Raw genomic sequence first — 15,042 nt, forward strand, 5'->3', positions numbered from 1 at the left:
CTAGTCCAATTTTCTGGCGCAAAACCCATATTTATTTTCCTGAATTACACTCCTTCCGTAAACTTTCATTAATTGGCGATGAATTTCAACTGGGAATGTGTCCGTTAAATAGAAAAACCTTATTCGCACTTCAGTCGACGACTATGTATTCGTCAACATCTTCTAACAGAGATTTCAAAACGCTACGGCACAACTAGCTCTATTTATCTGTGGTTTTGAATCGGTTCATCTTCTGCTTAAGCGCGGAATTAAATTCGCTAGTGGAATTTGTGCAACTATGAAACTCTAGATATGCTCGGTCGCCATATAAAATTAGTCACTTTAATCAATTTTAGTGATCTTCATCTTATCATCCCGATTAAAATTAAACTCTTATATTATATAATAAACTCTAAGAGTTCTTATGTGCGGAAATTGACGAAATCGGTTTAGTAGCTTAGGTTGGGGCTGTGTCGATTAATTCATAAAAAACGGAAAGGAGTGCAAGAGACCAGTGATGACAAACAAAAATATCATGAGCTTTGAAATGGAATAACAAGAGCCAAAACCACTTTCCGGAATTGGGGAGTTTATCTCCCATAAAAAATGTATAATTCAATAGAGCTTTTGAATTTTTATCGTAAAGGGAGATGGAGGGGGGACCTTATTGATGTGTATAGACATCGCAAATTTTTATATGAAATAAATGGGGCTAGGAAAACAGTCCATGGAGAATGCATAGTGCATTCGTTAATGTTTTTGATATTTCTCTCGTAAATGAACGGTAGGAAGTGGATGATCTTAAATGAAGTATATTAAGAGGTCTTAAACTTCCATATAAAATTTCAAAATTTAGGAATTATATGAGTAGGTGGACTGGAGGATTGATTCTTTGGGGTTTTTTTTCCCTAATTATTTTAATTACATATTTTATGATCAATATGATTAATCAATTATTATAAAAGATAGTCGGTAAAAGTGTTTAATCGATTTATGACATTAACCGGTTATTGCAAATATTAATCGTGGTCATTATTATTAATAATCTCAGTTATTATTAATACTAACCGATTAATCAAATTGTCGGTAACATATGGATTATCAATGAGAGGAAATTTTCAATTTACGTACAGCTCTTTTTTCTAAATATTAAACATTTGCAGTTTTTTTTTTTTTTTTTTTGATAAAAATCAAATAATTGCCTATTTTCAGTACACTAATAAAATAAAAAAAAAACTTTTTATTTTTATTTAATTAAAGTAATAATTTTGAAATAAAATTAATCCAACATTACAGCCATTGAAATCCTCAATAAATACACAGATCTAAACTTGATGAAAATTAAATTTCAGTGGGAACATTATTTACGTAAATACAAAAATAGGAGTCATGATAGTACTGTAATTATTTATTTATATATTTAGGAAGCTGAAATTTCTGCTGATATGGGAGATATTTACGCAAAAGCCAAACTTTGCCGTTTCAATAAGTCGAGTAGCGAGACTTGCGATTTGTCTTTAGAACCTGGTAAGAATTTCTGAAAAAATTCTAATTAGTTCTAAATTTGATATATACTCAAACTTTGAATAGAAGGATTATTCGAAATTTCATTCATCTAGATTATTGTGTTCTTAATTTATTTTGCTCATCTGCAAAATATTTACCTCATATAATTATCGATATTGAAACAAAAAATAATAAAAGTTAAATAAATTTAATAAATTATCTATATTTCTGAAAATTGCACAATTAATAATACAAATTCCATGTAAAATTTTGCTTTTATAATGAATTTCGAGTTAAATTATCTTATACCTTTGTAATAAATGAAATGTATTTATTAACAAAAAAAATGGCAAATTATAAAAATTATAAAACATTTTTTAAATGAGTGCGAATAACTTGCTAATTCCTTTATTTTTATTTATTTATTTTATTTTATTTTTTTTTAATTTCTAGAACTGGTTGAGGTATTCATGTCCTCTCGAAATGAAGCTGAACTGAAATACTACTGGACTCAATGGCGAGAAGAGACTGGAAAGAAGATGAAGGATAAGTTTGTCCGCTTGAGCGAAATAAACAATAAAGTTGCTTGTCTGAATGGTAAATATTGCATTCGCTTTCGGAAACTTCTTCAACCAAGATTTTTGAGTGGAATCTGATTCATTTAAAAATTTATGTATTTTCTAGCTTACAGTTTTCCAGCCATTATTTCTTCCTGCACCACTTGACTAATTCTAAAGTACCCTTACTATCATAACACTTTTACCCTTTCTTACCTACACAAATAAACATTCCTTCCCTCAAAGACGTTTTTATTAATACTAGTCGCCTTTGGCAATCGATTAGTCCAAATTTATATATATATATATATATATATATATATATATATATATATATATATATATATATATATATATATATATATATATATATATATATATATATATACTAGCCGCCTTTTGCGACCAGCCGGTTCGCTAATCTTAATGTTCGTTAAAATTTTAATAATTAAATATTTTATGTAATTCCTACTTTAATAGCTTCTTCATCAAAATATTTTAAAACTTCAAATTTTGATAGTCATATAATTCTCTCATAATATTATAAACGCCTTCAGTCATAACGTAATATGTATCTCTCTAATTTTCTGTTAGTTCCCGTAGAATGTATACTATAAATTAAAGTGGAAAGGATTAATCTGCAATTAATATAATAATATTTTTTACTGAAACGTATTTTTTTGTAATATGATTACTGAAAACAGTCACTGAGAGTTTAAACTTTATGGTCACTAAAGAATATCTTTCCTTATTTATATAATATTTCAAGAATATGTCAACAAAATATTCTCAGATTCATTATGACCAGAACGATTAATTAACAATGTTTAATTTTAAATGCATCAAACACTAAGAAAATAAAACGAATCGTTTAAAATAACCGGTTGAAAACAGGTTTAAAAAAAACTAAAAAAACGATGTACTTAAAACTATAAGCGTATACAAAAAATATATAACTAACATAAATACAATTTAATTACAAAAACATGCAACTAACCTAAAAATAATTTAAATCATCCGTTGATAATGGTTGTCATGTCAACAATCAGAACACAATGCGCATGCGTGAATTTTCAACGCCAGTTACGTTAACGCAAATGCGTGAGTTTTTCTGCGTCAGTTGGGGTAACGCTATGCAGATTAGAAATTTTTAATTTCCTTTATTCGGTTTTATTTTAATTCAAAAGTACTTAAGAATGAATCTGAAAGATCGATTCATTAACAATGTTTAATTTTAAATGAATCAAACATTGAGAAAATAAATAGAATCGTTTCAAATAATCAGCCGAAAAATCTTAAGCCTAGCCTCATGACTGTTGGGGGAAAAAAACTGAAGCCGTACTCATTTGGCGGTGGGGAAAATGAAAAGATTTTTTTGGCGGGAAAGTTAGTTTTTAATTAATAATTAAAATTCTAATTAAAAATTAAAAAAAAGGGCTATCCTATCTTTTAAGTTAGATCAAACTGCACATGGTGTGCAAATTTGATTAAAATCGGTTAAGTAGTTTAGGAGTCCATCGCGGACAAACAACGTGACACGTAATTTATATATATATATATACTATTTTTACAAATTGGTGCAGAAGTATTAAAAAAATATATGCAGGTTAAAACTGTTTCATTATTACTTGATTCTGAAGTTAAACTTTAATTGTAAATATAGGAAAGTTGTATACTGTTGTAAAATAATAAATAATATAATATCATAACATTTTGTACAATATTGTGCAACAAGTTATGTTATTCTAGATTGGTTATACAAATCACAATTTGATGTTACTCAATGCAAAATGCCGATTATTCTTAGTATATAGTCTTGAAAGGGCATCAATGTCTTTAAAAAAAATTAGGCGAATGATTTGTTCTCTTTACCTATAAAGCAGAAAATCATTGGCAATTTGATGCCAATTTTTTAGTAAAATTATTGTTCATTAAAGAAAAAATAGCTGAAGGGCGCTACATTTCACATATTGCCATCTTGATTTGTTTATGATAATAATTTGATGTTCTTCAAATGGTAAATAAGCTACTTGCACTTGACTGATTCATTGAAATAATTTGTATTCGTTGTTATGCAATCAACTCTTACTGACTTGTTTATTATGATGATTTATTATTCCCTGCTTTAGGTCACTCAATCGATTCTATGCACCGACAGCATTTATAAGTATTATCGGATGAATTTGTAAATTATTTGTAAGAAACGTTGATAAAACCACTTTCATTGATTTTTTCCTGTTAACTTCTATGCTGAAATTCCACACTATCAATGAACAGTTTTGACATTACTGCGTAATTAAAAGTTTAAATCTTGTTTTCTAAATTTGCCGATTATTCGAATCTGATTAATCGATGTGATTGACGAACATGTTATCTATATATTAGCTGGATTCACCAAGCTAATTAGAATGTGATGTTACAGAATGCTAATTATTTTTGGGATTATATTTTGAATTAGTCGTCAAAATTCGTTTCTTTAACATATCTATATTTTTGAAAATCATTCCTAATTTGAAGCCAATATATATATATATATATATAGAGTGATGGCCAAAATTGTGTGTGGACACTTTTGAAAATCGGTATGTTTTCTAACTTTGTATGCTTATAGAAAACGTAACGTTTCACAAGATGCAAACTCTTACAAATCCTTTTAAAGAGAATTTAATGCTGATTTCAATACAAAAAGCAAAATTCAAATATTTGCAATACAAAAAAATGTTGAGTGGCAATAATTATCGAGATACATTAGATGATGATGACTGCACTGAGTTATCAGTACTTAGTAGGGTAGCCTTTATATTTTTATTACAGCTTCAGACAGGTGTTTTATTGAGCTGACCAGAATTTCAAGCTCTTCTTTGATTATTGCATGATGCCAGGAAACGATAATAGTCTCAATTAATTCTCTTTTATTTGATGAACGCTTCATATATACAAGAGTTTTCAAACGGCCCCATAAGTTCTCAATAATTTTGAGGTCAGGACTGTTTCCTGGCCATGATAACAATTAAATGCTCTTTGTACTAAACCACTCATTCGATATTTTTGCTGTGAGCAAGGAGCTGAATCCCGCTGAAAAATAAATGATGCATTATTGGGAAAGAGATCACTGATGGAAAGTTACGTTTTGGCTCTAGAATAGTGACAATGTATTTTCTAGCATTTGATAGCATAGATAACATGAAGGAGACCAAAACCATCTGCTGACAGGCAGTACCAAACACTAATTGAGTTCTTCATAGTTGCTTGAATGCAGTCAGGATGCAGCTCTTCGCCTATTCTATGTCTTACATATTTTCGCCATTACTACCTAAAAGCAATACCTTTGTTTCAACACTCCATATAATTTGTGATCACTGATTATCTGTCCTATTAATGTGTTCCCTTGCTGTAATCCTTTTATATGCTGCTGTAAATTGAGATAAGGATTTTTTCGTTGAATTCTACCTCTTACTCCAACATCTAATAATCTTCTCCTTTTGTTCTTGAACTGACATAAATGCCAGCCTCCTTCAATTGACTTCTGATGGCCGCTGGGGACATTCTTCCATCTTGAAGACATAGTTTTTTTATTCTACTGCCATCAACAGATGCGGTGCACCTTTTTCAGCCATCTCCTGCTTTGTTTTTAATTGAATTTGTCTCCTGATATCGTAAACAAAACTTTCGGACTCCAGATGTAGTCATTGATGCACCGATCTGTCCTATGCAATTTCAGCATAGGAAAGACCACTTTTTGTAACACACTAATCGTAGTTCTCTTTCTAGGTGTCCAATCTATTCCTTTATTTGGTGCCATCGCTTCTTGATTAAATATTATAAATATTTACAAAAATTCCAACTATATATTAAAAGGTTTAACAAAATTTCTCACTTGCAATTTGATTGCATAAAAAACAGTCTTCCTTCTACAAAATAAAGCACAATAATGACTTGTTCCAACTTTAAACATGATGTCAACTTCTGCTAGCAATTATTAATATTTGATTGTTTCCTAAAACAAGAATAGTGATTTGTCAGGAAAGTTAGACATTACAATCCACTTCATCTCTGTATTTGTTATTCACATTAAAGTAAGAATAATTTTTTTGTATTACAAATATTTGTATTTTGCTTTTTGTGTTGAAATCAACATTGAATTCTCTTTAAAATGATATGTAATAGTTTGCATTTTGTGAAATGTAACATTTTCTATAAGCATACAAAGTTAGAAAACATAACGAATTTCAAAAGTGTCCACAATTTTGACCACCACTGTATATATATATATATATATATATATATATATATATATATATATATATATATATATACAGAACAGAACGCCGTCTCATACCCCCGTATCCGTAACCATTCTGGTCACGGAACGGTTTGAGAGGCATGTTACAGGAATTTTATTTTATAGCAAAATATTTATAGTGGAGAAAACATGAACCATGAACGGAAACGTTCTGTCCGCGCTTCTAGTACATAAATTAGGCCTTCCGAGATGTAATAAAAACAAATTAATGATCAAAAATTTAAATAGAATACAAAGAAAATATGGGAAGAGAAAAGACACCTCATAAGTGAGTGAATGTTTGATGTAGATAAAAAAACGGCTTGTAATATAATGCACAAAAGGAGAGGCAATTGCTGCCCATGAACTAAAATGTAATCCTTCATAACTACAGTACAAAAAATTTTGAAGATTCACAAAGTTTTTTTTTTAATTTCTTTTTTATTTTCTTCACGATACATGCAACCAGTTTCTTGATTATGCCTAAGGAATTGTGATCCCATTGTCTTGACTTCTCCAAAAAGAAATAATGAAGGTATGACACTTACGATGATAGACCAGACCCCGCGAACGACATCTTTAATCTTTTAGTGATCAAACATAACACATTATTACAAAATTTACTGCTAAATCGGCCGATGACCCATTTTGCTGGAACCGCAAGGAAAATTGCAACGATGTCGGCACATTGACTTTTTAATGATGATGATGATGTTTTTCGCCAAATTAAAGTTGTAGAAATTTGGGGTCTGAAATTATGTAATTGTCTCCTGACAAATGAAAAGGATAAAAGGATTTTCTTCAGGATCGGACAAAACATGTAAATTGGCTCTGTAAAATATTGGAAGTTTCGTCTAAATCTTAAATAATCCTCCGTGCGAGAATAACGAAAACTCTATCGCTCATTCAATGCCATCTATCAGATCGGAAAAGCATTTCCACCGCATTATTGTTGATTGATTCTAAATTGTCTAGGTGTTCCCTAACCCTTCTAACTTGCTTATAAACCATGTAATGAGAAAACTTGTAAACCATAAAATTTGTAAGCTCAAATTTAGAAACCGTCATGATGGAATTCAGTGTCATAGTGCTGCATGCACTGTCATTTAGATTCTAGAAACTGTTTCATATAATTTTTTGGGCTTTTATTTTTCAGGTTTTGAAGACACTGGAGAGTTTTCGCGGGAAGCGTATGACAGCGAAACATTTGTTGAAGAAATAGAGGAATTATGGCAAACTCTCAAACCCTTGTATGAACAACTGCACGCTTATGTAAGGCGCAAGCTTATTCAGTACTACCCACATATTGATATAAAAGAAGATGGGCCCATTCCTGCTCATATACTTGGTAAGTATAGATGAAGCCATAAAAACTGTCATTTACTGCCTTTAATCACTTTATTTAATAAATTAATAAAAACTGAATTTGCTTTAATGGAATACATTTTTTTCATGTCTTTAATTTCCATAGAGATTTAAAAGGGTGAGTTAGTTTGATAGTAATCTTTAACACCAAAAATTTGATTAAAAAAAATGTTAATGCGAAAATTGCATTATAAAGCTGAATTGGATTGCATTTATAAATTTTAAAGTGTGATAGAAATTTAATAAAATATATAGATTCTTTAATTTTGGGGGAAAAAATCTAAATAAATATTAAGGAATGGGCATCGTATTTTAGTTTCTACTTCCATAAATATATTCAATATTTTTATACTTTACTGCTAAGTATCATCTGTCAGTCGTCGAAATGTTAGGATTCTTTCTCATTATCTAGAAGTTCAGTCAGTATCAGTGAATATATATCATTTGATAGGATAATTCCATCTTGAAGAACTATGCATCTTAAAACTCTTTCCAACAAATTATTTGTTACAAAAATTCACTGAATCTGAGCTGAACTTTTCTGAAATTCGATCTGTCACATGACAAATCTTTAAAATTTAATAATGAAAATCGTAGAAAGGAGAAAGAAGGCATTTTGTGATACAAATTCTATTCTTACACGCAAAAACTTTTGCGAGATTGAATTCCATTGATTTTTTACAGCACTTGTTTGTTGACTAGTTAACTATTTATAGGATAAAGCATTTAAGCATAGTAGTTATTCATCAAATGATATCCCATTTCGTGATATCCGATATATATATATGAGTTTAAGTTAAGCCTTCAACATAAAAGGAAGGGTTAGGAAGCAGCCTCACCTGCTACCAGGGTACAATAATACCCAGACCATAATCATAAAGAACCATTGGGAAGAATCAATGAATCCTTCTTTTTTAAGCACAACCGTCTCGTCGACTTTTTCTCCAGTTTGGGCCTCTGCTTCAGGTTGCTTCTGCCTTAGACCCTACTCGCTAAATTAGAAATCCATATGAGTCCCATTCGTTATGAACGTTCATTATGCATACGTATTAAATTCAAAATGATTCCTTATCTTTCAAATAAATAATTGTTAATTTAATGAAAAAGATTCTTTTTTTACACAAAAATTCTTTTCTGACCCAGAAAATCACTTTGGGAAATACGATGAAGATACAACCGTCTCGTCGACTTTGCTCCAGTTTGAGCCTCTGCTTCAGTTGCTTCTACCTTAGACCCTTCTCGCTAAATTAGAATTTCAATTGAGTTCCTTTTCGTTATGAACGTTCATTATGCATACGTATTAAATTCAAAATGATTCCTTATCTTTCAAATAAATAATTGTAAATTTAATGAAAAAGATTCTTTTTTTATACAAAAATTCTTTTCTGACCCAGAAAATCACTTTGGGAAATACGATGAAGATACAACTGTCTCGCTTCCTTTTGCTCCAGTTTGAGCCTCTGCTTCAGTTGCTTCTACCTTAGACCCTTCTCGCTAAATTAGAAATTCAATTGAGTTCCTTTTCGTTATGAACGTTCATTATGCATACGTATTAAATTCAAAATGATTCGTTCAAATAAATAATTGTTAGTTTAATTTTTCAAAAATCCTTTCTTTCGCACAAGAATTCTTTTCTCACCCAGAAAATCTTTTTGGGAAAGACGACAACGATGCAACTGTCTCCAGTGCAGGCCATCTAGCGGGTGCGGTGGATGCTATGCACCGGGGTGCCCCGATTGAGGTGCCCCACTGTGATCAAGAATTAAAATAATGTTCTGCATAATAATAGCGTTTACACATACTGAAAGTATACGTTTGTTTCCATGTGTCTGGCTGAGCTTCGACTTACGCTGTTATTGGGAAACGATTGCAGTGATACTTATAAAGCGGGGGGGGGGGTTCATTTATGAATAAGGAGATCCCATTCAGACATGTTAAGACAGAGCGGCGCGACTTCTGGGCGCATGCGGCTCCCAGAAGTCGAGGATGAGGCTGGATTCAAATGGACTTGTAAATAATCAACTATCTACTTTTTTTATGCATCTAATGTAATATATTTTATGTGTGCATCTGTGCATATTTGTTTATATTAAGTTTTTGAAACTAAAAGTAAAATAAAGATAAATTAAACGATCAACTCCTAGCAATGCACACTGCATTACTTCTTCACCGGCCACGACCGGAATAAGAAGGATTAAGGAAGAAGTTTAAATGAAGCAATTGACGGATACGGAAATATATGAAGTTTACAGTATGCATTATAATCTAGTGCAGGGATGGCGAACCAATGGCACGCGACACAATATTTTAGGCACGTCACCGATCAAATCGGTTTGCATTTTATTTCAAAATAACAGATTTCACTATGAAGTATTATTAACAAACGCGAAAGATCTATCGCGGTGCACATATTTCCATTCCCTGCCTATTTTATGCATGGAAAAAATCGTGCAATATCATTGGTTCGTACCGTCGTGCACTCTGTAAAGTGAGTGTAACGTCATTATATGCAAACTTCGAAGTAGTTTCAATTCGTATTGGTAGGATTGTACTTCGTTAGTCAATTTCTTTGAAAAAGCTGCATTTTAAAGTTTATTTGTGTTATATTTAAGATTTTTAACTGTTGTTTAACATGGCTGGTTCAGCAAAGAAACAAAAAATACAAGACAGTAAGTGTAACAGAAAATTTCAAACTTGGTGGACTGAGAAATATGGCATGATAAGTAAAGAGGACAAAGCGGCGTGCATTTTATGTTCTGGAACAGTGGTATGTAAAACATTGTCTGTGGAACGGCATTTTGAAACAAATCACAAATCCTTTTGCCAAAAAAGCGAACCAAAAAGTTTTGGTTCGTTCAAAAATTTTAAATTTTTTTTCTCAGTGTTGAATCTTATGTGGCTTTCAAAATTGGTGTTTTTTACAGATATGTGCCAACATTTCTATGAATTGAACTTAAAGCTTAGAGGCACAAATGAAACAATTATCGTCATGATAAATCTCATTCGCACTTTTGACGCTAAACTGCTTGCTTTCAGAAACGATATTATTACAAAAAACTACAAGTACTTCCCAAACTTGAAAAAAAAAATATCAAAGATTTAGATGTACATGAGAAACCAGACGAAGAAAAAGTTATAGAAGAATTTATTTCTGTAATTGAGTCTTCAATCAAGGAATTTTCGTCGAGATTTTCTCAGTTCAAAGAATTATTGGAGGTGCTCAAGTTTACTATGTACCCTGATGTGACTTTATTTGATAAACTGAACTTGTACCAATACGATTGGTTGGAAATTGAAGAATTTGAAATGCAAGTGATTGATTTCCAATCTAGTTCAATATGGATTCAAAAATTTATTGAAACAACAAAAAAGTTGGATTTGATTGAAATAGAAAGATTAACAAGTAATATAAGTGAAAATGCCAGTAATACATGGAATTCGATTCCAGACACATTTAATTGTTTGAAGAAGCTGGCTCATGCTATTTTAACCACATTTTCATCTACCTATGCCTGCGAGTCATTATTTTAAGAGATGAATAATATTAAAGACTCGCTTAGAAACCATTTGGCAGATGAATCCAATTCAGCAGGCATTCTGATAAAAGTAACAACTGACAATCCTAATATAGGTTATTTGTCATCTAATCTGCTACAACAGAAGTCACACTAATGTCACTTTATTTTTAATTACGCGTATAAAATTTACTACTATACATTCGTAGTAAATAAACAGTTTTGAGTTGTTAATATTTAGTTTTATTATTTTCCCAAAAATCAGAAGTTAAAATTATTTCATGGCACGTCTATACCTCATTAAACATTTCTTTAGAAAAAAAATAGCACATTGATCCACAAAAAAAAAAATTAAAAAAAATGGCACATTGATCCTGGTCTAGTGCAAGTGTGCAAATATTATTAATAGAAGGTAAGTGGATTTACAGTCACTTATCTCACTTACCAGGTAATAGCGTATAGTATAGCATATATTAATTTGATCATTCATTCTATAAACTGCTTAATACTGTTAGATATAACCATGCCGGCGTCCTGGCGTATGAGTAGTGTGTCTTCCCCGTGATCTGGGCGTCCTGGGTTCGAGTCCCGGTTTGGGCATAGTTGTTATTCCGTTGTTGTATCTGTGAGATGTGTGAATGTGCCCCCCTGTAAAAAGGGGTTGTGAAAGCGAATGAGTGATGCGTGATTATCAAAGTCGTATTCTTGGCCCTAGTTGGCGCTACTATAAAAGCAAGAGACGCTCCACCACCTGCTTAAATCGCTGTCTTCGTAACAGCGGGCTTGTCCATGGCAAGTGCCATAACAAACAACAACAACAGATATAACCATGTCCATGCCAATAAAGTATTGCTCTGGTGTCAAAAAAGAAAGTTATCAGAAAAGAAGAAAAGCTAAACTTCACAAGAAGTCACAAGTAGATCGTTTTTCTTGGCTTCGAAGTAATTCTGGAAAAGAAATTGCTTCAACTTCAGAAATTTCAATTCAAACTTGAACTGGGGAAGAAATTTCTACTCTAACTACACAATTTTGAAATGAAAATGTTGAAACGGTGAAATTTGTTGAAGAACCGTGTGTTTATACAAATATGACCGAATCAGAAAATAATGACGGAAATAATATTAACAAATACGATCAAGAGAGTAAAAATGGTCCTGGTTTATGACCAAGTACTATAATTGATAAATTTAGAATGTTTTGTGTTAAAGCAGATTTGTACAACACAAGGGAATATTTGCTAAAAATGCTGAAGGTAAAAAGACTGAAGGAAGGCATTTTCCACTACGTACTACTTTAAAAATATGCCAAATGGTTAAACCCAACTTCGCAGATGGTTCATTTATTCAAAAACGCAAGACTCTGTGTTATGTTTTTATTGTATATTGTTCTCCAAAAGAAGATATACTATTCTCCTTGGATTACAACTGTCAACTGTAATCCAAGACCATTCGCGTTCTAGTAGTCATTTTAATTCGTTTATTGCTTGGAAAAAATAACTAAAACGATTACATTTACTTTCAACTATTGGTAAAACAAATTTAGTTAAATGATTCTATTTTTCCAATAAATAATCTTCCACTTTGAGGAAATCGCGAAATGAAAGGATAGCCTAATAATGAAAAATTTTTTATGTTTGATCGAATTATTAAGTAAATACGACCCTGTACCAACGGATCATATAAACAAAATAATAAATTCGAAAAATAGAATTGTGCATCATTTAACACATAGTTCAAAAAAGCAAATTATCTCTGCATTAGGAAATAAAGTCCTTAACAAAATTAAACATGATATAAAAGTAGCCAGCCATGTACTATAGTATTCAAATGGGTTGTGCTCTTGATATTTCACATAAAGAACAAACTTCAATAATTATTAGGTATGTAAAATTTTAAGAAAAAAGGTTAACTATAAACGAGTCATTTATAAGGTTCATTGAAGTAACTGATGTGACTGGAGAAAGACTAACAAAAACTCTATTGGAAAGATTACTGAGCTTGATTTAAATATTGTTACAACAACCAAAGTTTGAGAGTGACAGCATTTTATAGTACCCGGGAGGCGGGACTAGAATCTTCTAGACCAATCAGGCGTATCTCGGTTCCTAATGGACGGATCGACAAAATTCTCGAAGTTTTGAGCATTATCTATTTTGTCGTCAAATTCGTCCCAAGTTTGTCGCCAAGCTCTGGGAGCACTGGCTCGGTATCCGACAGCATCCAATACAGATGATTGTAAAACAGTCTTTCTTATGATGACACTATTCGCGCTGGGAAGCAAAATTACAGGTTTTGTAACAATATTATGAATTGTAGAGGGCAAGCATATGACAACGGTAGTAACATGAAAGGGAAATGTAAAGGAATGCAATCTAGAATACTTTCTCTAAACCCGCATGCCATTTATGTTTCTTGCCTATCACTTTCCTTTAATTTATTAATTTGTGATGCCGCTTACAGCAGTATATAAAGTAAAAACACTTTTGGGGATATTGCAATGTTTATATTACTTACTTTCTGCAATGGGAAAAAGATGGGAAATTCTGCAAAGCATTTAAACATTACTCTTAAACCATTATGCGACACTCGTTGGGAAGCCAAAACAGATTAGGTGAAAGCAGTGTATATACAGATTGAAGGAATTTGTTACGCCCTCGAAGAATTTATTCATGTTTAAATGATGTAAGTAACGATAATACAGCGGCATCCGAAATTAAAAGTTTATTAGGTGCAAGAAATTTCATTTATTTTATGTTTAATAGTATTGTTTGCAATATTTTCCAAAATTAACACTATCAATAAACTATTTCAAGCAGAAACAATGGTTCTTGACTCGGCTTTCAATTTAGTCAATAAAATTAAAATTGGAATCTAAAATTTAAGAACTAACTTTTACACATTTTTCGGCGAAGCAAAAGTGTTAGCACATAATTTGAAAATTAAAAAAAAACAAACAAAATTTTCCTGAAAAACGAATTCGAAAAAAGTAAAAGATTATGTTTCGAAGTTATAAAAAAAGCCAGTAGAGGAATTTAGATGTTATTTTTAACACTGCAATTGATACTGTTATGTACAAATAGAAGATGGATTTAAAAGTATACCAAATAGTATTTCTGATTTCAAATTAATCTCCGATATAACAACTTTAGAAAAATATGAATATGAATTAGAGAAATATTCCAAAAACTTTGTAAAGTTTTATAACACAGACATAGATGAAAACCTAATCCAAGAAATTTGTTTGTCATGGGATTTGATTTTGAATGAAAGCGATGTAAAAAACGCACAAGACATATTGCAATGCATACTACTAATAATTATAATGACTTATTTCTAAATGTATTAACTGTGTTAAAACTTTTCTTTACGTTGCCAGTTACTACAGCAAGTGCTGAGCGCTCTTTCAGCAATTTAGAATTAATAAAGAATTATCTTCGATCAAGCATGTGTTCAGAACGCTTAAATGCATGGAAAAAAAATTGCAAAAAATTATAATTTTCCTAAAATAATTGATGTATTAGCAAAAAAAAAAATCACACATTAAATAAATATGCATTAATAACATATGTTCAGATTTGTATTTTTTTTTTTTTTCCTTTACAAAAAATTAGGGCCCTAAATGACTTTTTGCGCCCAGGCCCCTTTGAAGAGAAGGCCGGCTCTGAATGTCTCGTCGTCTCTTTCTCCAATTTGGGCCTCTGCTTCAGGTTGCTTCTTCCTTAGAGCCTTCTCGTTAAATTAGAAATCCAGATGAATTCCTTTTCGTTATGAACGTTCATTATGCATACGTATTAAATTGAAAATGGTTCATTATCGTTCAAATAAATAATTGTTAATTT

At 31.3% G+C, this 15,042-nt stretch overlaps 1 protein-coding gene across 1 annotated transcript in view; it reads left to right on the top strand.

The window, feature by feature from the left end:
• Window positions 1–15,042, top strand: part of LOC129962314 (angiotensin-converting enzyme-like) — a 64,698-nt gene that overhangs the window by 12,686 nt on the left and 36,970 nt on the right. The window contains exons 4-6 of the mRNA XM_056076060.1: window positions 1,404–1,506; window positions 1,939–2,082; window positions 7,481–7,672. Coding sequence (XP_055932035.1) covers window positions 1,404–1,506; window positions 1,939–2,082; window positions 7,481–7,672 — 439 coding nt within the window. The remainder of the gene's footprint in view (window positions 1–1,403; window positions 1,507–1,938; window positions 2,083–7,480; window positions 7,673–15,042) is intronic.

Source organism: Argiope bruennichi, chromosome 2 (assembly GCF_947563725.1).
Source record: "Argiope bruennichi chromosome 2, qqArgBrue1.1, whole genome shotgun sequence".
Taxonomy (NCBI): Eukaryota; Metazoa; Arthropoda; class Arachnida; order Araneae; family Araneidae; genus Argiope; species Argiope bruennichi.